The sequence below is a fragment of the Patagioenas fasciata genome, chromosome 4 (genome assembly GCF_037038585.1).
Source record: "Patagioenas fasciata isolate bPatFas1 chromosome 4, bPatFas1.hap1, whole genome shotgun sequence".
NCBI lineage: Eukaryota > Metazoa > Chordata > Aves > Columbiformes > Columbidae > Patagioenas > Patagioenas fasciata.
Window position 1 is genome coordinate 70,011,425 of NC_092523.1, and position 22,260 is coordinate 70,033,684.

Below are 22,260 nucleotides of genomic sequence, written 5' to 3' on the forward strand. Positions count from 1 at the left end.
GCTAAAGAAATGTTCTATTCTGGCAATGCTCACTCTAACTGTTTAGTTCATTGTTGTTTACTTTCCCCTGTCTCCTGTCACTGGGAACTCTTCCCAACAAATCAGGGGTGCTACTCTATTTCCAACAGCCTTTGAAAGTATCCTGTTGAATTTTATTGTATAAAATGTGTCCAGGCATGTTACTGTTAGCCAGCTAAGTTACTTTCTCCCACAGTGAAAACTTCGGGGATAATACACCACAGTCACTGCGGTATAGCGTAGAACTAGCCAAGTTAACTTTAAACAAACTAATTCAAGTTCCAATAGCAGTCTTGCTGCAGGATTATGGAGATCAGTCATTTGCTTCTTGGGTGGATTTTCAGCTTATACTGAGATGTGTTATAGTATAATAGCTAGATTGCTGGAAATCATGCAGGCTACTGTTGGCTTGAATGACAGAACAGGATGTGAAAGTTTTGTTGCTTAAAAAGGAAGGTCTGTAAATACAGTTCTGCCCCTGCAGGATAATTTTATAAGCCTGAATCAAACCTCTACAAGAGTAGAAGAGCAAAGTAAAGTTAAGAGCACTTAGTCTGTCTTCTCAACTGGATATGTTCCCATCTTGAGATGAGAGAAAAGTTCACTTTCCCTCTTCCTATTACCATTCTTTGGCTTACTGTCATTTTTCTTCAGGGTCCAGCAAAGTAATAAAAAACCACATCTTTTTAGGAAGCAAAATTATATTTTTAAGTCAGCTGAAGTAAGAACCAACTAAAAAGCACACTAGCTGCCTGTAGAGCCGGAACAGCTTTCACGGAGTTAGGCCTGTAATCTTAATGCACAAAAAAATCGCAGCATGAAACAACCCAGATAAAATCCAGAGCACAGTCATCAGCACTGAAATCATCAGTCATCATCTACTGGGAACATTCTAGGTAGCCTTCTACTTTTAGAGGCAGGAGACAGCTATTGCGAGAAAATAGTTAGCAAAAATAAAGCCCTCTGATAATTAGAAGAAATCTCTCCTTGTAATGTGGATCAGGTTTTATTAAATGGCATAACTGGTACAGATCAAGAAGAAAGGTTACAGAACAAGTGCCAGAACTGGAAGATTACCTGTGTTGCCAGCATGAATATAAGAAGGAAACTGGTTTCAGATGTGGTAAAACAGGTGTGCATATGGACTCAGTAATTGTTGGAGGTTTCCCCACGCTTTTGGGGACCGAAAGTAAGAGAACAATTCCATCATCAAAATTGCTTTTTGTCTTCATGACGTAGGTCTATCTTATGTGATCTGATCCAAGAGGAGTTTTTCCAACTGACTTTGAAGAAAACTGAACCACTAAGGTCCTTCACACACAGCTTGTTTTGTTTTTTTCTGCCCACTCCTTATGCATTTTCAATACAGGAAACCTGTTTTAAGGCTCTTGTTAGGAACTGTGTGACTATTATAGATGTACCTTGTTCTATGATCCCACCTACCTAGTCAGACTGAGGGTAAAGTTCAGGAAAAAGAGCGTGTAGCACTCAACACAACAGCTCACTAGTTATGTTAGGGTTTAGGCCAAAAGCTCACAGGTATCAAAATATAGGCAGCAGATACAAATTACTTCAGTCTTCCCTCTCCCTTTGTCTTGGTTTTCTTCAGTTCAGAGTACTATCTTATGCTTTTCTAGTGGTCATCCCCTCTGATAGCTGTTTTTAACCTCTTTCTTTCCTATTAGTTTTGTCTTGAGTGACCAACAAATATACAGGATAATTCTGTAGGCACAGTAGGAGAATGACAAGATACGAAATTTAAGTATCTTTGCTTTATTGCTACAGGACTCAACTTTCAAAAAATCTCACTTGGTACCTGACAGTTAGAGAATTAAAGACACACAAAATATTTGGCCTGTGCAACTTAAAAACCATATTTTTGTTAGACTGGAACAGTGCTTTCATGAGCAAGTATTTGAGGGGTCTGTCATTTTTTAATTATATTCTTTGAGCTCTACAGACAATTAGCTTTATCTCAGATATGTAGATACACCTTGTCTATTACCACAAAGATTTCACACTTCTAATGTACCTCTTATCTGAAGAAGTTTTCTGTATAGGTGAGCTCAGAGCAATCAGTTACCTTTGATTCAGTTTTTCTGTGTCTGTGAACGTAACTCCCAGATGGAGATCACAGATCAAGCCTATTGTTATTTCAGATTTGTTTACCGTAATTTTAAATATGAGTATTTGGGTTTCATACTGTGCCTAGTATTCTCTAAAATGTAGGCATATGTTCTCCATGGCCTAAAATGCTACCATATGATTTACTTTTGTCCTAATTACATAATTACTTTAGTAACAGGAACAGATCCTCTTGAGTTTCCTACATCTTCTCCTAATTACCTGGTGGCAGGCAAGACTCCAATGGCTAAATAATATCCATCCGAGGTGTTTCTCATTACTGTCTCTACACCACATTTTACAGAATTTGGTGAAGTTCACTGGAATTTGTATTAGTATAAATGAGGCCATAATTTGGATCAGTTCAATTTTTTTAAACTGTTTATTTTGCATGAAAAAAAGTACATACTACAAAGTTTTCTTTCAAAGCTTAAAAAGTCACTGAAACAACAAGAAAGAAACATAAAATATTTATCGCCATCATATCTAAAAATGACCATTTCTCTTAGAACATGTGCCTTTGTTAATGTATGAGAAACATGCAGTGATAATAAAGGGAGTCTAAATAGTCTTTTTACTATATTAATATGGTCCTTTTACTGTGTTCTTATAGCTTTTTTAAGCACCACAGGCTTTCCTTTCCTGGAGAGGATGTGTTTACACAAGATGAAAGTACTCACCTTTTGGATGGCTTAAAAAGCCTCTGACTTCATTAAAGTTGTCTTAGCTCATGCTGGATCAAAACTGAAAAAAATATAAGGAAAGAAAATAAATACCCACAGAAGACAGTAGTATGAGAAAAGACCTAACCATTAATCTCTGCACATTTAGGTTAACATAAAAGCATATTGACTGATTAAAGGATTTCCTTACTATTCAAAATCTGCTATAGAAGTATATAAGGCTAATTGCACAGTTCTTACAGTAAGGAATCCACTGGATAAGTAATATTCCTCACTGAAGTATATGAGAGGTTGACTGTGGGGAAAAACTGGCTTGTATGGAACAGACCTGACAGTTAAGTTTTATTTCAGACAGACATTTATGAGCCTAAAGTTGGCAGTGATTCATGCTGCAGAACAATGACCTTGTTTGTAACATCAGTCTTTTGGCAACGCTAGGCTGAGAGATAGTAAATTGTCTTCTTTTCCGTTACAAAAATAATACTGTTTGTAAGCCTTCCATCAGTTTAACAGTTACAAATTTAATGATTAACAGTTAAGTGAAACTTTTTAAACATGCACACCACACAGTTTTCTTCCAATATTGTTTATCCCAAACAAGCAAGATGAGAAAAAATGCCATCGTTAACACCTTGTACTGGTCTTACACTGCTTTGATCTCAAATAAAGGAAGATCTTAGCAGCTTTGTCAATCATTTGTTGTAAATATATTCCAAAAACCTGAAAATAATCAAAAGCTTTGCATATACTTTATGGCTTCTTACCATGTACTCTTTCATGTCATTGTACTCAGCTATGTGGGCTTCATCTGTGCTAGCACCGCACAGCAGATTTATTGAGTTCAGCATAAGATAAGACCCAGCCATTTAAACAGATGAATGGTCTAATTGTAAGGAAGTGCAGGGTTTTACTGAGTGACTTCCAGCTCCTCCAAGTTTCCAGCCTCCTTTTCCTCCCTCTTGCTCTGCCTTAACCTAATTCTATTCCAGGCGCTGCTAGCGGCTATTCAGCTTGATATCATCAACTGTGGGCTTCACTTCTGAGAACCAATATAAGTAATTGGTCAGACATAATTGTCCCCACTCTCCACTTTGCACTTTCCTCAGAGGGTGCTTTGGTACCTTTCTCATCCATCCTGATGAGCAGCATTGGATTCACCACCTTATAGCTCCCGTGCTTAATATCAATTACAGAAACCTGTCAATACTCACTAACAGAACATTATTTTTTACTTCACGAATCAAGGAAACTATACTCTCTCCATTTTTTTTTAAACCTAAAGTCAAATTAGTAATAATTTGCAAAGTCTCAAAAGAGGAGGAAACACACTGAACTATATTAGGAAAAGGCTAAGGCCTTAAAATCCTACAATCTAGGAAAGGTTTATGCATCAGAGAGAAACACATTATAGAAACAGTTTGATTTAATAGAGAACAAGAATATGCATTAGTAATACATAGTATATTAAAAATAAATAACGTCATTTTAATGGAATGATAAACTGTTTAAGTTAGAAAACCTCTCATTTTCACCTTATTGACAGTGCAAGTCAGAAGTATCTCAACTGAAATTAATCTGTTTGCCCGATCTCTCCTTCTGAATGCTGTGAAATTTTTAGTGTGCTGTGAAGTTACGTGCTTAATTTGTGACTCAGAAGAGTAGAAGCACATAATTACAAGGATAAGTTCAGAACCCAGAAGAAATTTAAACTAGTTTACAGGGCAGAATGGTCACTGCCAGCACACAGCTTGAATAACTGCAGTGGGGAATCTACAGAAATATATCCCAGTGAATTAATTTTTCTAAGAAATGCTCACTCTCTCTTCATACTGACTTGTATGAAGGTCTCTTTAAATTCTCTTGTTTTCCTTGGGTTCTGAAAACAGATCCAAGTTACCAGAGAAGACATCTGTGTTGAGTATGTAAGAGTAAGTCTAAAGCAACAACCCAATTTAATTTCTCCCCAGATGTCAGAGCCTGCATTAGAAACTGGAACCAGTACTAAGCAAAGATCTGAATTCCACTTTCATCTTTATAAGGAGTTCTGCTGTTTGCAGGGCAGATTCGTTTCCTGGGAGGCTCAGCTGAACTCCACAAAGACTGGCAGTAACAAAAACATCATGCTTAAACAGCTGTGTCATTCTCTCTCATGCATTTTACATTTCTTTTGAACCTAAACCAACATCCTGTATAGAGAAATCACATTTGCTGGCTGACTATCATCTGTGTAGAAAGTTACAAAACCACCAGTAGCTTGGAGTTGACTGTTCTTAAAGAGACTGTTTTCATTTTGTAAGAAATCATGTTTTCATCTCCCAATTAATGGAACAATGTCTAGAAACCTGAAATCAAATTTTATCACAGATTATTTCTACACAAAAAAGCATCATCTGAAATTTAACATAATTTATACAGAATGTTATAAGACTAGATGTGTATTGTGGCTTGGTTTATTGCTACACAGATTCTATTTTTTTCCACTGAAATCCTCAAGGAGACAAGCCAACAGAGGAAGTAAATGGAGCTGGTCTGTTCATGTCTTTATTTCATAAATCATAGTAGTTTTTTTCTAGTTCAGGTAAACCCACTTTGTTATTATTTGCGCACTGATTTACTTATGTGAGCAGCCTAATTTATGAAACCAGTTGGCTGATGATCTTGGTACATATAAGCTAGGACTTAAGCCATGTGCCTACTTAATGAAAAGCCTTTAATGTTGATGAGGCACATAGGCCTGCTTCTTCAGTCCACTGCAGATGTCCTGCAGGACCTGTGAATGACTTTTTACCCTTTGCTTGGCTTCTTTACCTGTAAACCAGGATTCCTCCCTACCTTCTGAGCAGCTGCTCTATAGGTAAAATAATTTTAAAAGGCAAGATATCAGCATATCTTGGCAAGAAGGACAGTCTAGCTACCAGTTGAAGCATAACATAACTTTGTCAGAGCTAGCAAGGAGGGTATTTTCTACACAGAAAAGCAGATCAACTTTAGAGAAAGCTGCTGTGTGATCTGGCTTACGACTGCAGAGTGGGAACTGTTGCTGCCTTTCTGAGAGATGATTGTTCCAATTTACAGAACAAATTTCAGATCAAATCAGCCCCTCTTCATAGGAGCATCCAGGACTTATGCCACTTTTTTGTTTGTTTGTTTTTAATTTCAGGTGCATGCTCAGCCATTTTTTTAATATGAATAAATTAGGAAAAAACAGACCCAAAGGTCAACCATATCACTAATGGTTATTTCTTGTCATCTGTAAATATGGCTAGAAACATAATCCAAAGACAGACTCCTAAAAATTATCTAATTACTTCATTTTCCATACACTAGGTTGTTGGTGTGGCTCAAGCAATCAATAAGAAATCTGGAATTGGTGGCACTTTTACTGAACAAGATGAAAAGGTATAAAAGCTGAACATTTAAGTCTCTTCTATTTTCTTAGGGGAATGGATATATTTTTACTTTCCGTGCTGATCAAAACTTTTAAAGCTACTAAAAATGAAACACCTCTGAAAAAGTAAGTATTCCTGGTAATACTGCGTATTTTTTCTTTATGAGGCCATAAGAAACATGTATGTGAAATAGTTTAATTTCTGGATCAGCATGGTATCTCTGATACATTTCTGAAGCACAGGCTTACTCTACCAAAATGCATTGTAAAAGAGTTTCATAATTTTTAACAGACATTATTTTTTATTAATTAGTTCTAATCTCTTGGCATCCCCAACAAACACATTTTGAATATTAAAACTTGCATAATGATTGACAGAAGCTGACTTAAACCCTCAGTAATAAAAAACAAATCAGAATTTATCCTTTCTCTGTGAAACCTTCCTCTTTAAAACAAAATGCATACTGTATCTGCATGATATCAGAATTAATCCCATTCCAAAACCGAAAACAATTCTGGTTCAGCAAAATTTTATTTCCACTTTCCAAGAGACTGGCTGATTATCTGCACTCAGTTTTTCTATTAATAGATAAAATATGCATTGTTGCAAAGTGAGTTGATTACTCCAAGCAGTTTCTTATATCACTCCTACTTTTACCAGGATAAACTGTGATGATCATTAGTTTAAAAAAGGGAGAAGAGATTCTTGAAATAACAAATTATGAGTAACTGAAAAAAAAAAACCAACCCTGAATGTGTGGTTGCCAAAAATAACTAAAATATCAATTGATACTTCAAAGTGAAAATGGAAAATTGCAGTAGCTTATATTTGAATACAGTTAAGATGCTGTGGGATTTATCTTTGTGGTATTGCTGTTTGTCTTCAGGATTTTGCTGCATATTTGGCATTTTGTGGAATTGTTCTTCACAACGCTCAGTTGTATGAGACATCTTTGCTTGAAAATAGGCGTAATCAGGTATGGTCAACAGGTTTGTCCCAAGAATGCAGAAATTACAATGGTTAGTTAGTAATCATTGCCTGCTCCTGGTATTTCTTGTATGGTAGTTATTCCTTGGCTATTTTTAATTACTCTAATTGAATGCTGTGCATCTCTGATAAGCTCTAACTAATTGCACTGAGAAGTAGCTGGGCACACTCAAGCCTGGGCTGGGAGAAGTGGACCATGAAGGGCAAGAAGGTAAAGCTAGATGTCAGAAAATTCCCTTGGTGTCAATACAGTTGATATTGCCTCAAGTTATCCTGTGGCTCACTGTATGTATACAACCAGAGGTGGACACACTCCAGAATTTCAGATAGAATTATCCCTGTGGAATGGTAGAGGTTATATGGGCAGCCCTTTTAGTCTCCTACAATTATAAGTAGTCACTAACCATATTTTCAGTAATGATCAGATGGAAAACTGAATTTCCTTCTGATTAATTAACTGTATTTTGCAGCCATCTTTGTAACTGATGGGTTATTAATACCATGGCCTGTATGGGTGGAATATGTCTGCCATACATGATATGAAAAGGTTTTGGAGAAACAACCAGGCAGCAGTTGTTTTAAAATTTTTCTGGTAGGACTGAGTTTCCAAGTGACTATCAGTGTTTGTAAATCACTAAAAATTTAGATAATCTTTTCAAATTTGCTCCACGCTTCTTGTGAGAAGAAAAGGAATATAACATGAGTACATAGCAGCAGCAAAGTCCTTCGGCAGTAGTTCTGAAATACAGCACACTGTATGCAAATGACATTTTCACCAAATGAGTTTGTTAGGATCTGTTAGAATTACAACAGACAAAAAATGTATTCAAAATTCAATAAATTTAAGTATCTACTGTTGGTTTTCGAGTGCACACAAGAGCCACAGGAAACTATTAGGTTTCCTAAGGACAAATAACTGTGTTGCCTAGATTTCTCAGATTTCATTTGATGAACTGTTAATGCCTAAATCCATTTTGTCTCTCTGACCAAAAACACAGGAGAGCCAACTATGCTACCTATTTCTTCCATCAGAAGTGTCAAACTGGCTATAATTTACTGTTGCCTTGCAGTCTGTGCGACAGCCAAAACTCAGGTTTTGTCACAGACATACTTCTTGAGTTCCTTGACTCAAGGAAGAGGAGAAGGCTTCAAGACAGTAGTAATGACAATTATTGCTTAAATGGCAGTTAGTCAAAATTCCACAAAAGACCTTTTCCACAGGTGCTTCTTGATCTTGCCAGCCTGATTTTTGAAGAGCAGCAGTCTTTGGAAGTAATTCTGAAGAAGATAGCTGCCACTATAATATCCTTCATGCAAGTGCAGAGGTGTACCATCTTCATAGTGGATGAAGATTGTACTGTGAGTATGTTTTTTTGCTTAAAGGCAGAAATGCTTATTCCTTGGGAGCAGTATGGGCTTCCCTCCATTCTGATTCAATAGCATAGTATGTTCTGTTGCCTTTTTGCTGTCTGCCTTTTCTTCTATGGCATCTACTGGGGTTAGGTGTTGACCTGGGAGGTTTCAGTCTTTGTGTAGTCCATACTGCCATTTTATGCAGCCATTTCGCATTACCTGGAGGTAAACTATGGCTCTAAGCCCTCTATGCCTACGACATAGATGTTCAATGTTGAACCCTTTCATTACTCACTTTCTTGGCTACTAATGTAGGATAGAAAAAAAAGGAAAAGACTGGGAAAAAAACCAATGCAGCCTTTGCTTCTTGTGCACAATCACTTGTGATGGTGCTTTTTATTTCTTGAATATATCTAAGCAAGGAGTATCTAAATAAGGTATCTAAACAGAATTATGGCCTGTCCCAAGATCCTGTCTCACTGAAGGAAAGCACAGCTCCTTTCCAATCTGCCCACCTGTATTTCCTTCCTATTGAAAATAGGCTGCAGAACAAGGAGCGGGATATTATGGTGCATGCCTCGGTCTTAGACTGGCATTGCTAGTTTTACCTTTACTATTCTATAGAGATGAGTGTACTAAGATCTGCAGGTGAGGAAGCATTTCTGGGTTCTGTAGCACAGAAATAATGCACAGCACTTGTGATCATCTGCCAATATCACATCTCTCACTGTATTTAGAAGAGGAATTTACATAATTTTTGTATCCACATTATTCACGCTGTCCTTGCAAGTTAGATAAACTCTGGCAGCTAGTTAGCAGTCTGGAGTTTGAATCTTTAGTAGAGAGTCTAATTTCTTTATGCATTTGGGCTTCTAAACTGTTAAAAAAACTTTGTGAAAAGCAACATGGAGATCAGTCAACATGTTGAAGAGGTTTTGACCTGTCCAAGTGAAGCAGGTCTAGAATTGGATCAATATTGAAATACAGGAGTTCTGTGCTGACAGATAAATTTATCACAGCTTGTAAGTGCTGACATTTCTTCTCAGAGTTATCAGTAGAGATTCAAGATATTTCAATGATATTTAAAATTGTACCAAAAGATATTTTTGTGGTAGGATCCTGCAAGCTTGCTGCTAGATGTGAAATTAAGTTAACTAATTTTATACTTGTCTTTATTACAGGATAGTTTTTGATAACTACAAGCTTTTAATGATTATTACCATTCTAACGTATTACAACCTCATACACCTTTATATTAAAATGTCCTCTTGGTATTTTAGGATTCATTTTCTAGTGTGTTTCACATGGAGTCTGAGGAATTAGAAGATTCAGCTGAAAATCTGAAGAGGTAAAACTATGAATTCAAACTTTTGTTCATCCCAGGAGAATGCTGAAGAAACTATGGTTTTAGTATTTTTTTCCATAATAACAGATGTTATTTCCACTGGGTACCATGTATTACTGCTATTTTTACAGAGCAGCTTTTCCCTGAAATGTACGTAGACAAATTCTATCACCTTAAAAAGGTCACACTGAGCCGAACAGGAAAGTAGGGCCTGATCACTTTGTCAGGTCTAAGTACACAGTTGTATTGCAAAGCTGAGCTGTGGAAATGTACAAAATGTGAGAAGTAAAAATCCAAGTTGGTGGGCTGCTCTAAAATGGATCTGTAAAAAATCTGCATAGATACCTATGTTGTAGAGCAGACATATCCACATTAGTAGATACTAATCAGTATGTAACACTTTATTATTTTAATCAAGTATTTTAATCATTATTCTTATTCCATAGATAGGGAAGCTGAGTCAAAGAACATGACTGACTAAATGAAGAATAAATTCTTAAAGTTCTAACTTTCAGTCAACTTTCAGAAACCATTAAGAATTTCAACTGGGGGGAAGGGAAAGATGCAGAAATAGTTGAATTAAAATACTCAGGTTAAGGAGTTTCCAAATTTAGTCTGAACCTCTGTATTGAAGACTGAAAATTACTGTCTCTATTACCTTTTTCTGTCATCAAAACCAGTTGTTTCAAATAATGTCAAAAGAGTGAGACAGAGTTTTATATAAAACGCAATACTGCAGATACAATATTCAGAGAGAAAATGGAGATTTCTGCACCGCTTTAATCTTTTTTGCAGTGAACAATTATTACATGAAATTTAATTCCATATGCTTGAAAATCATGTCCAAAGTGTGTGGCTTGAGCAACTAAAAACTGTTGAGCTGTATTATGATTTTTGACAGCGTACAATCAGAAGTAGAGGTACAACAGGCTAGTAAGATCGCAGGGTGAAAGAAAAAGTTTCCATTTACTTTCTCTTCCTGTTCATTATCCCTTTCGTGGTTACTACTTAATACACTCCACATGTAATTTACTGCTTGCATGGGCCACCAGTAAATTATTTCTCATAACTGATAGGGAAGCAGTCTTAATTGCACGCCTGAATCTTTTCAGGAGACGGCACAATTATATGTCAAGGACTGTACTGTGAGTCAGTCATTGGAGTTAGAAATTCTGCTGTGCTTGAAGGACACAATTTTGGGCAATAGCAGAAATATAATGACAAGGATTAGATGGGAAGTACCTAATAAGATTTCAGGCTTATTTTGTAATCAAAGACCCTGAATCAAGCCTCAAATCAGACTGTTTTCAGAATTGCTGGTTATTGCTCTGTATAACCAAGTTTGTGCAATAACAGAAGAATAATTCCCTTCCTCCAGCACTATGAACATTCTTACACCAGAAGGATAACTAAAGTCAAGTCAAATATCTGAGAGAAATGGCAAGAGCTTGATGGGAATAGGTTTATTATTAGGACACATGTCCTTCTCCAAAGCAGGCAAACGGTCAAAGAGAATTGAAATTCTTTAATTAAATAATCATGGCTAAAAAAGTAGGAGATGATTAATTCTGTAAAAATTTCCTGATTTGGAAAAAACCAGCTCTATTTCAGTAACAGAATCCCCATGCCACTGATTGTGCCTTTACTTTTAGAACAAATTTGAAATGAACTTGGAAGCAGAAAATTTATAAAGGCTACCAGCTGCACTCTCCATTTAAAGAACACATGAATTCCATTCAGTAGTGATTTTTCGAGTGTGTCAGATTCATGAATGGAGTTTGTTTTCACAAAGTTCTGTTTATTTCAATATAAACCAGCTGTTCATTATTTATCCTTCATCTACATAAACTGTACTGATTTGTTTATTTCTTAAGTTTGCTGTTCAGTGTTAACGTTGTTGAATATTAAAGAAATCGAGGAACATACAAATCAATCCACTCTGCAGTTTTGTGATGACAGCTGGATTGGGATACAGGATTTGAACTCAACTCTATTATGTATCTATTGGTTTTATCCTTTCCTCATACCAGTTACTTACTTTGCATAATGAAATGGCCCGTTGTCATACTAAGCACATCATAATAATGTTGTATCCTTCAGGGACTATGACACAAACAAAATCAATTATATGTATGCTCAGTATGTCAAGAATACGATGGAGCCTCTCAACATCCCAGATGTCTGCAAAGACAGAAGATTTCCCTGGACAGTAAGTATAATAAGTATAATGAGCTTAGATTTGAAATTCAGAAATGGAAAATGTTTTTCCGTCTACCTTTCAAACCTTTTTTTTGTTTTGCCCTCATTACTTCTGTTAATCTAGTGGCCACATTCAGAATTATGCAAACACGAAGGAAGGTACATTTGCTTGATAAAATTCATTATCAGTGGAGAGATGGTACAATACTCAGACACAGTGAGCCAGGTGGCCATGGGAGGGATTTATCCCTACAACCATTATTTTAAAAGCCTAATATTCATTTGTCAGTAAATTTTGCAAAATGGAGATCTTGCAATATGTTCTGTGGAAAACATTTAAGAGAAGAACCACTGGAGGTTTTCACAGTAATTTCTACTTTACTGTGAGTGTTTGCAGGCTCTCAAAAGTTCCTTCCCTTTTATCCTCTCCTTTCCCTTCTTGTTTTGGCAAAGATGAATGTTACAGATGCAAGTTCTTTGCTGTTTTGCAGAGGGAAAATCTTTTCTTTGGGAGCTTTTGCTTCACACTTCATCAAGTGTGAGCTTGTGGTTTGGTGTGCTACTGAACACACAGATACTGGAGCGTTAGGAGGGAAAGGTCACTTGGCAAGATTCAGATTACAGTCAGGTTGCTTTCAAAGTCGTCATCAACAAAAAAGCAAACTTGTAATCCTGTATTTTCCTGTCAATGGAGAAATTAGAAAGATGCCTGCTTCTCTTACTATGTTTAAGCCTGTCAGCTAGAGGGGTGCAGGGAGAGGGCAGTGAGAGGGAGAGGAGTTATGATCAGCAGTTTTTACTGAACTCTGTTCTGAGATGCACAACAAAAAGGTCAGAAAATACAGTGTTCAGTGTGATTATTCCAGTAAGTGGAAAGAAGGGACAGGCTCATGGTGAGGAGCTGTGTTGCTCCCCTTTTTCTCTGTGCAAGGTTTCACGGATGTTTTGGAGTGTTTTGGAGTCCTATGAAGGACTGAGCAACACAGGAATTGAATGTTAGTTAATCAGGGCATCTCAAACAAAACAAAGCTTAAGAAAATTTTAGTGCTATAAGATACACAGTTAGCTTAATGCCAGGTAGTTACTCTTGGTTCATGACACCTGTTCCTTACATTGCTGTATTACAGGTGAGGGGATATGCCAGAAAGGGGAGAGGTCAGTTCCTTTTACAGCTCATCACCTGAAAGATTACAAAGGTGTCCTAAAGCCCAGCTGATTTCTTTTGCAGCTGCACTGAGTGGAACACCTTGTCTTGGTTCAAAGTTGTCAGTTCCAAGGAAGTGGTGCCTTTTAATGCAAGCAGCACATTTTTAGCACAGAGGCACTGTAAAATCCTACTGAATGAAGATTATCACATCATTAGCTGTGTTATTACTCACCAAAGCCTGTATCAGATACATTTATTATACTGTCCAGCCAAAGATGTGCAAACTCTCTGAAGACATGGTTGCTTTTTGAAGGACTACATAAACCAAAATGTCTGTAGACCCCAGCTCTACAGCTTTTTTACTTCAGCTACTTGAACATTAGTCTCTACAACAGTTAACTGTAATTTTTGTTGTTTTGTTTTGTTTTTAACAGAATGACAATACAGAAAATGTAAGTCAACACATAAAGAGTTTGCTGTGTACACCAATAAAAAATGGGAAAAAGAATAAGGTGATAGGTAGGTATCTTTAAAAAAATTTTTTTTCATACATTTCTTATAAATATTTATGTCCTCTACACTAAAATCTCAGCAACATGGAATCTCAGCCCAGGACAAAAGATCCTTAACTATCATGTTTTCAACTAATAAATCCACTGCAACCTTGACTGTAAATCAATTACCTAGTAAGTTACCAAATATCTATAACAGTCTTGTGATACTTCACCATTTTTGTAGCTTCTTGGTATTCAAAAATTTTGTGTAAGTAACATTATTTTCACTGCTTCCTGTTTAGAGGGCCAGTTACCACTCTTGTGTCTTTAACAAGACGGTGAAAGGAAGAGAAGATCTAAATCAGTAAATAAGCTCTTCAGGCCTGAGCTGTCTGTAGTGTTGAGCTTTTAGGGAAGAGTGGTGGCATGTGAAAAGGCAAATTGAACTGCACAGACATTGACAGTTGCCATAAATGAGACTCAGCTACAGAAAGATTTGTCCATTAGAAGGCCAGCTGCTGTGCCATTTTTGTGCTACAAATGGCCCTTTGGAGGTCCTTGCTTCTATCTGTAGATTACATAGGGAGCTGACAGTCCTATCTTAAGACACTAGTTTAAGAGTCTAAAGCTACCCAGTGTAAATATCTCTGCAGCATCTCCTTTGCTTTTTCTAGAACTACTTTTCTTCTATTTTAAATAGTGGCCATACTACCACTGGTTCCTGGGGTGACATTTTCAGAAGTAATTTGACATTACTTAGGTCCACAAAGGTCTAGATTCTTATGGAAACTTAGAAGCCTAGTTATCTTTAGTTCCCCAAAAATATTTAGGTGGCCATGGTTGGGGTCTTAAAGATGAATATACACCTAAATAGTTTTGAGAATCTGGTCAGGAAATAAGCTTAATGAGCTTTAAGTCTTTCAGTGAGTTTCACATTCACCTTAAACAAAGGAATGATGATGCTTTTGGAAATTACCATGACTTCCCTGTCCCATGAAGAGTAGAATGAGTGTCAGCCTGCTTTCCTGGCAAAAGTTCCACAGAAACAGAACATAAAATACACTGATTCCTAGATAGCAGTATGAGCCCAACTTCCTCAGCTTTACAAAATCTGGCAAGTAAATGCTGAGAGTTCCAAAATGCATTTTTAAATGGTCTTCCAATAATTTCCCTTGAGAATTATGGCAAAACTGCATAACCAGTGTATATAGTAAATATGAGGTACCTTCTCCAAGAAGGGTGGTCTCTTTTTTTTAACTCCTGAAGCAGAGAGAAAGAGAAGAATCATCTCTACCTAATGGAGTTCTCTGAAATGTCTTTTGATATCAGCTTCTTTAATGAGTTATTTTATTATGTTGTTTTAAATATTTTACCAGACCCTAGAAGACCAAGATGGAGACTGAACTGTTGAGCTTTAATTAGAGATACTCCACTATGCTGTTAGCTACTGATAAAACAGTTGCATCTGATCCCAAATAGTTTCTTTCTATTGCTAATTCCTATGGAAGTTCAAACTGAAGGTTTCAGTCAGGCCACCTGTTTAGGTGGTTTCTTCAAATCTGAGTAATTGGGAAATGTGCTTCAAAGTCCTTTAAGGTTTCACAGCCTGCCTAATGTTCAGATGTTTAATGGGGCAAAGTCAATAAGCTGTCTTTTGGACAATACCCAGAATTTCCTTTAACGTACTATACACTATGCAAGACTATTGTTATAAGTCCACTTTTTTATTTTTAAGGTTACTATACCAAAAACCAGAATTTGGGAAGTGGGGGGTGCAGACGGGTGTGTGTGGGAGGGGAAACTGTCCACAGCAAAACTGTACAGATCTTATGGGCAAGAAAGATGAAAAGAACTTTTCTATTCTCCTCACTTGTGAATTTTTCAGGTATGTGCTGAAAAGTTTACAGAATCTTTCTGTAGTTTTATAGGTATGTTCCGATACGTTCCTTTAATTGTAATGTATGGACTCCTCAATGCTTTGGGGAAGTTTTTGAAAAAGGATACGGTTAAATAGTGTTAAGCACTACATAGTATATTTACTACAGTTCTCTCCTCTCCTTTTTTTTTTTTTTTTTTGTTTTGTTTTTTTTTTGTTTGAGATATTTACATGCATCCAAAGGCTGTGTGTTTTAAGGATTCATTTGCTCTTGTGGCTTATTCACTGTTGAGTCTTAATCTTGTGTTCATTATGTCACAGTTGCTATGGAAATAATTATGTCATAAACAGTACTGAACAGAGATCTGAAAGTGATTTCCATGAGATTTTCCTATAGAGTTTTATAGGTCAGCTTCTTTTTCCCAGGGAAAGTTAACATTGTTCTTAACAAATCCTTATTCCCTGGCATAACATATTTTTACTATCATTCAAGAATCTAGTCATCTCACTCAATCAAGGTCCAGAATCCTGTTTGCAGTATTCAGATGCCACAACAGTTTGCAGCTACAGTTGTAGTGTTGTTACTGATCTCTTTAGAAGAAACTGTGATACTAAGTTCCCCAAACAGAATGCAATTTGGAGACAGGACAGTGTTACATTGTTAGCAGACATTAAAACTTCTATATGCAAAGCCAATGTTCTTCTAAAAACATAGTTTGCATGTGCGTGCTACTGTTTCCTCACTTTTTCTACCTGCTGTAACAGGGAAGATGCACAGTTGCTCCCTCATACCTTTTTCCTTTTAATTACAAACCTCTGAGCTTTTTTACTCTGTAAATATGGAGTACTATAATGCTAGAAATACTTTTGTACAAAAATTATTAGCACTGGCAAGACCTTACAGTAGCTGCTGATTATGTTCACTGATGGTACTGCTGTAAAATAGAATTCATTATAATCTCTTCCCTAACCAGAAGCTGAGAGCAAATCCACCCTCCCTGACCTTATGGTAGTGAAGGCATTCAAATTCTGTTCATATATCTTATGTATATTAGGAGTAGCTCTACTGATGTAAGAAAACCTACAAATTGTTAAGAGCGTTCTGGAAACACAATGATAAATAGTTATCTTCTCTTTTGCTAGTTAAATACATATTTAATGTATCACTCTTTCGCTGCAAAATATTCATCGTAAAATACATAAAGTACAAACTGGTATGCAAGAGCAATTTATAGAAAATTATTTTTTCAAAATTTTAAATTTACAACTATTAATTTTTACTAGGATAATTATTTGCAGTTGGCCAGGAAAATGCTAGCTTTTATCCTCAAAACTGTTAGTACTCATACTGATGAGAGTGAAAAAACATTTGAACTCACTTAATACAAAAATCACCCCCAAAGCAGTTTTGGCCAAAACAATGTATAATTACAATGCAACTACTTTAATTAATATTCTGATTTCTTAGCAGAAGCTGCCATCCACTATGTAAAACTCAAGTGAGTAGATGTGGGAATTTCCCTCTGCTTAAAATAGTGTCAGGGATTTAAGCTGCGGCAAAATCTGGTAGAAGTTACCTGTCAGACCTTTCAATGGCATGGGCACAGGACAGTCCAGAAATCCTTTATGGAAAATAATCAGATGCAACTATCAACAAGCTTAAACCTAACAAGCTGAATTCAGTGAGATGCTCTTCAATTACATCAGTTGTCTTTGGAGTGGGCTATAATTAGATCACACCCTCATAGAATCGGCGTGTGTACTTAAACTTTGAGCCTCAACTGGGGTATTCTCTGTTTAGTTCATTTATTGGAAAATAATGTCCAGCACTGACTCAAATAAAGAAGTGAAAACTCTGTGTACCACTGTTTTGACTTTCATAAATATTCTTTTGGCATGGTTACAAAAATTTAATTAGCATCCAAAGGACAAATTGTCTTTAGGGATTAAATCAATCTACAAGACTACTAATAATAAAAGCCAGGATTAAAACTACCCTAGAATTTCACAAGATAATCAAGTCTGTAAAGCCCTACATTTTTGGTTTATAAATCCTAACACATACTTTTGAGTCTACTAAGTAATATATAACGTTTAAGTATTTCTTCTGTAATACAGTGAAATTACTCCAAAAAACTTCAGGGAAAATTACACAGCACTCCTGTGTGTCACTTTTATGTATTCCGGTGGTCTGTACTGTAGGCTAAACTGTCCCAGACTTCATTTTTCTCTTGATGTTCTACATAAGAGGTGATACTTTGGCAGTTCTCTGTATTACTTTTTAATTTCTGTGTCCTGGCATAGGAGTTTGCCAGCTTGTGAATAAGATGGAAGAAAACTCAGGCAAAATAAAGGCTTTCAACAGAAATGATGAACAGTTCCTGGAAGCATTTGTCATCTTTTGTGGCTTGGGGATCCAGAATACACAGATGTATGAAGCTGTAGAAAGAGCCATGGCCAAACAGATGGTGACATTAGAGGTGAGTTCAAAATCTATATGGTCCTTAATTAGCCCAACACAGATCCTAATTTTCTCCAAACCCTGTCTGTTCTACACAAGCGCAGCTACTCACATGGATACTGAACAGAAATTGTTCTCCCTCAGAACAGCATTTGGCCTGTTGTATTGCACAACACTTTTTCTGCTTGCTTCCATATCTGCCAGCAGACTATTTTATTTGGTATTGTATTTTAACTTCACTCATGAGATTTAGTGGTGAGCTGAATGTATCTTTTCCTCTTCATGAGGCTACACATTGGCAACACAGCTGGTTTGTTCTGTTGCGTAGGAAGAGGAAATGGTTTGGGGGAATAGGAGCTTCCTTTTCTTGTCTGAGGTTTTCTGTGATGATTTTGGCTCAGTCCTTTAGACAAACTGGTTTGTGGAGTAACAGCAGCATTATTGTAGGTTTTCAGCAATTTCCTCAGACTCCATCAAACCATATCAAGATGAACGTCATCTGGTCTCACCCTTTGAATTGGTTACTGTTAAGTTTAACAGCTAAAGAGGGCCTTAGTCTGAAAAGCTGAATTACTCAGAGGTGATAACTTGAAGCTGAAAGTGAAAAATTTGTAGACTTTGGATCTCCTAACATTCACTGTGTAAACAGAGTGTTTGCAGAATTCCTAAAATGGGGATTATGTACTCTGTAGCCTCTAAAAGAAATGTTACAACTCTCAAATAAAGCTGTACTAAGTCATGTTAAATAAAAAAGCGGTAAAATTATTGTCAAAATCGTTTCAGTGCTTTAAAAAAAAAAAAAAAGAGCTGTTTGTTTATATGGCAAATTGGCAATTCTCTCTTCTACTAGAACACTTTATAGATAATATAGGAAGTTGAGACAGATTATAGGTTGGTATATAAGATGGCTTCTTTACAAAAAAAAGAAGGCAGTTTCTAGCTGTTGTAAAACCTCCATAACATTTTAATGTCCTGTGTTCTCAACAGCTAAAAATATGAGCTTATTTTGTTAACATAAAACAAACAAATTGTCTTTCAGACTTTTTTGCCAAGTTTCATTTAGGGCAAAACTTTATGTCTGAATAGACTTCTTAAAGAATTATTATGGCAACAATGTCATGCTCATAATTATAGTTGTTTCATGTATTATTTGTCTATGGAAGTGGGGCATGAAAACTTTCCAAAGTGAAAATCAGAGTTCTTTGCTCTTTTATAGAAACTATTTATGTCTTCTTGGCCTAATTATTTCAAGAAGGTTCTGTGCTGTGGGAGGTTTGTGAAAGCTGCAGTTATCTTCCCATATGTGTTCAGAGAGCTCCCTTAAAAGCAATGCAGGCTCTGCAAGGCCAATGCAATGCAATGCAGTGCAGCTGCAAGCTGAAAATTCTGCATTATAATAAATACCTTTTTAACACATTGCTCTTTGGTTTGTACTAAGGGCTGTTTTTCTCTTTCTCTAGGTTCTTTCATACCATGCTTCTGCTGCTGAGGAGGAAACGAGGGAGCTGCAGGTAACAGCGGTAATTGAATTTTTTACTATTACATTAGGAATATTCCATTAATAGAACAGCAAAGGGCAGTTTGTTACATAAGATGTGATCCCTAAACATGCAGGAGCACATTTTCCAGAAATAAAAATTATAGTGAAGCTTAAACTGGTTCCCTGAGTTCAGTCAATACATCGAATAAAAGGGAAATGTTATGACACCTGCAATGAGAGATAGAAGCTGGCCAGAGAGCTGCAATTACAGGACAATCAGAAGTATACCGACTGCCATTCTCATGAGTTTACATGACAGTAACAGCTGATGCAATGTTAATATCGACTCACAATGATTAAGTATTTCAGAAGCAAAATATTGAGAATTCTTCTTTCTGCAGCTGAGCCAGAATGTTGTATATTTTACATCTTTGGTACAGTTCAAACATCCTGAGTATGGGTACAACTTTATGGCCTTACATAGAAATTTTGTATTTAATTGTTAATGCAACAGTTATTTTTACTTTTATGGTTACTTTTCTGTGCAATGTCCTGTTCTGCTCATGTTTAATTCTGTGTTTAGAAATCACTGCCTAAAGAATAACTACAGCTACAATTTCAAGTGTAGTTCAAAGCCCAGCCTGTGTTTCATCTCTCCAGTTCTCTCTGTTGGAGGAGACATTCTGGGAAAATATCATCACCCTTGCTGTACGAAAGAAAATGGGAAGGATGGAGGGATGGAGAGGAAGGCAGACATAGGGGAACACAAGTTGGGTAGTATTGGACTGGACTGGATTGGACAAGCAAGGTGCCACAGAACAAGGCACAAGACTAAGGATAATTCTAGAATGGTTGGCATCACACAGATTTTGAACCTCTGTCATACCACACTGTTGCTCATCAATAAAGAGACGCTGACAAGACCAGCAATGCCAAACATCTCTGATGGTTTCTCTTCAGAGCTTGAGTTATAATCTCTGTGGTTACATCTTTACTGGGAAATAAAACAGAACCACGATAAACCTACCACTCAACCAGTGACCACAATCCTTTGATTAACTGTCCACATGCTTCCTAGCACAATCACGGCCCATGTCAACCACCACTTTCTAAGGTGATACCAGAGCACATAGTACCAGAGCACATAGCAGAGGCCATCTCCAACAGGCACTGGGGATGCATACACCAGATTTGGCTTCCTCTAGTCTACAGTCTTACAGTGCTATTTGAACGGGTTTTGCAGCCTCAGATATACCACATATCCTCACATCACATCGCAGGGCATGAAACAAATACCCTTATTTTCATGCTATGAAGCCACCACTCTGAAGTTTAACACAGCAACCAGATTAGTTCAGATCATTTGATCTGCAAGAAAAAACCAACAAACCAAACAAACAGAACAAACATCAAAAAAACAGACACAGGCACTAAAAAGAAGGGTATTGTAGAACTTCACAGCCCCACATGGAGCCCAAAGCAAACCCTGGGCAAATATTGCTCCTTAAATATCTGTTGTCAGCAAGTGCCATTTGAGAAACAGGATCATTGGTGTCTTTTTTCCTATGTCTCTGTACTCACAAAGTAGAACACAATTAAATGTTGCAGTTATCAACCTCTGTCATTTTTTTTCTGAAACTTCTTGCTGTTTCTGTGCATCAATAAAGGTAGCAGTATGTGAAAAGAGACAGGGCCAAGGGAGTTTCAAAATAAAGCCATTTATGTTAAAGACATTGGTACTCCTATTCCTACCGTGTTTCCCCCAAAGTAAGACAGGGTCTTATATTAATTTTTGCTCCAAAAGATGCTTACTTTTTTACATGTATAGCTGCCTGGACACTATTTAAATCAACTTTTTCAATGAACTGTAACTAGGGCTTATTTTTTGAGTAGGGCTTATATTTCAAGGATCTTCAGAAATCCTGAAAAATGATGCTAGGGCTTATTTTCGGGGTAGGTCTTATTTTGGGGGAAACAGGGTAGTCTTAAACTAAGTCTTGGATAAGTAGTGACAAAGCAAGTACCTGCTACCCAAGTTGAGAAAGCTATTAAAACTTACTTCCTTAGCTTCTTAGTCAAGGGAGAGAGGTGACTCTAGAAAGCAGTTCAGTGCAAGATATTTTAAGGACTGATTCAGGGTAATATGTGTGACAATTCATTTCTTATGTAAATGATACTTTCCTCACAATCAAACTGTCAGCAAGGTGTAGAGAACTTTATTTTCTGATGTGCTGACAAAGAATTTCCAAAAACTTTTGTGAAGTACTTGTGCTAGTATTTCCCCCTAATTAAGAATAATCCCTACCACACTACTGGGATCTCTTTGTGCTGACTATTTTCCCATTAACACATAGACTAAAGTTTTGAAATCAGCATGTGGAGCAGTTAACTAATATAACCACCCTGTTTGAAGTGATAGACAGATGATACTCATATGTTCCTGGCTTCAGATTGTACAACTTCTATTTAACATATGGAGATGTGATCCAGCTGCCTAAATTACAGTGATGTACTAAGTCACTGTCCAGAAACTGGACCTTCCCTGATGGTTAAAACTAACACATTGCATATTACAACTTTTGTTCCACTACTGAGGGTCAGCAGAAGAATGGCGATGTAGTTGGCTTCAGAATTTTATTAATTTTTATTTTGCACTTATGTCATTGTACCAAGCCAGCCAAAATAGATTGAAATTTTGTTTCTG

General features: G+C 36.7%; 1 protein-coding gene and 1 long non-coding RNA gene across 8 annotated transcripts in view; one reads left to right on the forward strand and one right to left on the reverse strand.

The window, feature by feature from the left end:
- The window catches only part of PDE5A (phosphodiesterase 5A), a 134,865-nt gene that overhangs the window by 90,890 nt on the left and 21,715 nt on the right, over window positions 1–22,260 (forward strand). For 6 of the 7 annotated variants that reach the window (XM_065836321.2, XM_065836322.2, XM_065836319.2 and 3 more), the window contains 8 exons: window positions 6,153–6,224; window positions 7,101–7,190; window positions 8,423–8,560; window positions 9,835–9,902; window positions 12,000–12,108; window positions 13,680–13,764; window positions 17,920–18,095; window positions 19,537–19,596. In XM_065836321.2, coding sequence (XP_065692393.2) covers window positions 6,153–6,224; window positions 7,101–7,190; window positions 8,423–8,560; window positions 9,835–9,902; window positions 12,000–12,108; window positions 13,680–13,764; window positions 17,920–18,095; window positions 19,537–19,596 — 798 coding nt within the window. The remainder of the gene's footprint in view (window positions 1–6,152; window positions 6,225–7,100; window positions 7,191–8,422; window positions 8,561–9,834; window positions 9,903–11,999; window positions 12,109–13,679; window positions 13,765–17,919; window positions 18,096–19,536; window positions 19,597–22,260) is intronic. The other variant, XM_065836320.2, reaches the window with a different exon arrangement.
- The window catches only part of LOC139827841 (uncharacterized), a 46,305-nt gene that overhangs the window by 7,289 nt on the left and 16,756 nt on the right, over window positions 1–22,260 (reverse strand). Inside the window, exon 2 of the long non-coding RNA XR_011738905.1 lies at window positions 2,823–2,886. This is a non-coding gene — a long non-coding RNA (uncharacterized lncRNA). The remainder of the gene's footprint in view (window positions 1–2,822; window positions 2,887–22,260) is intronic.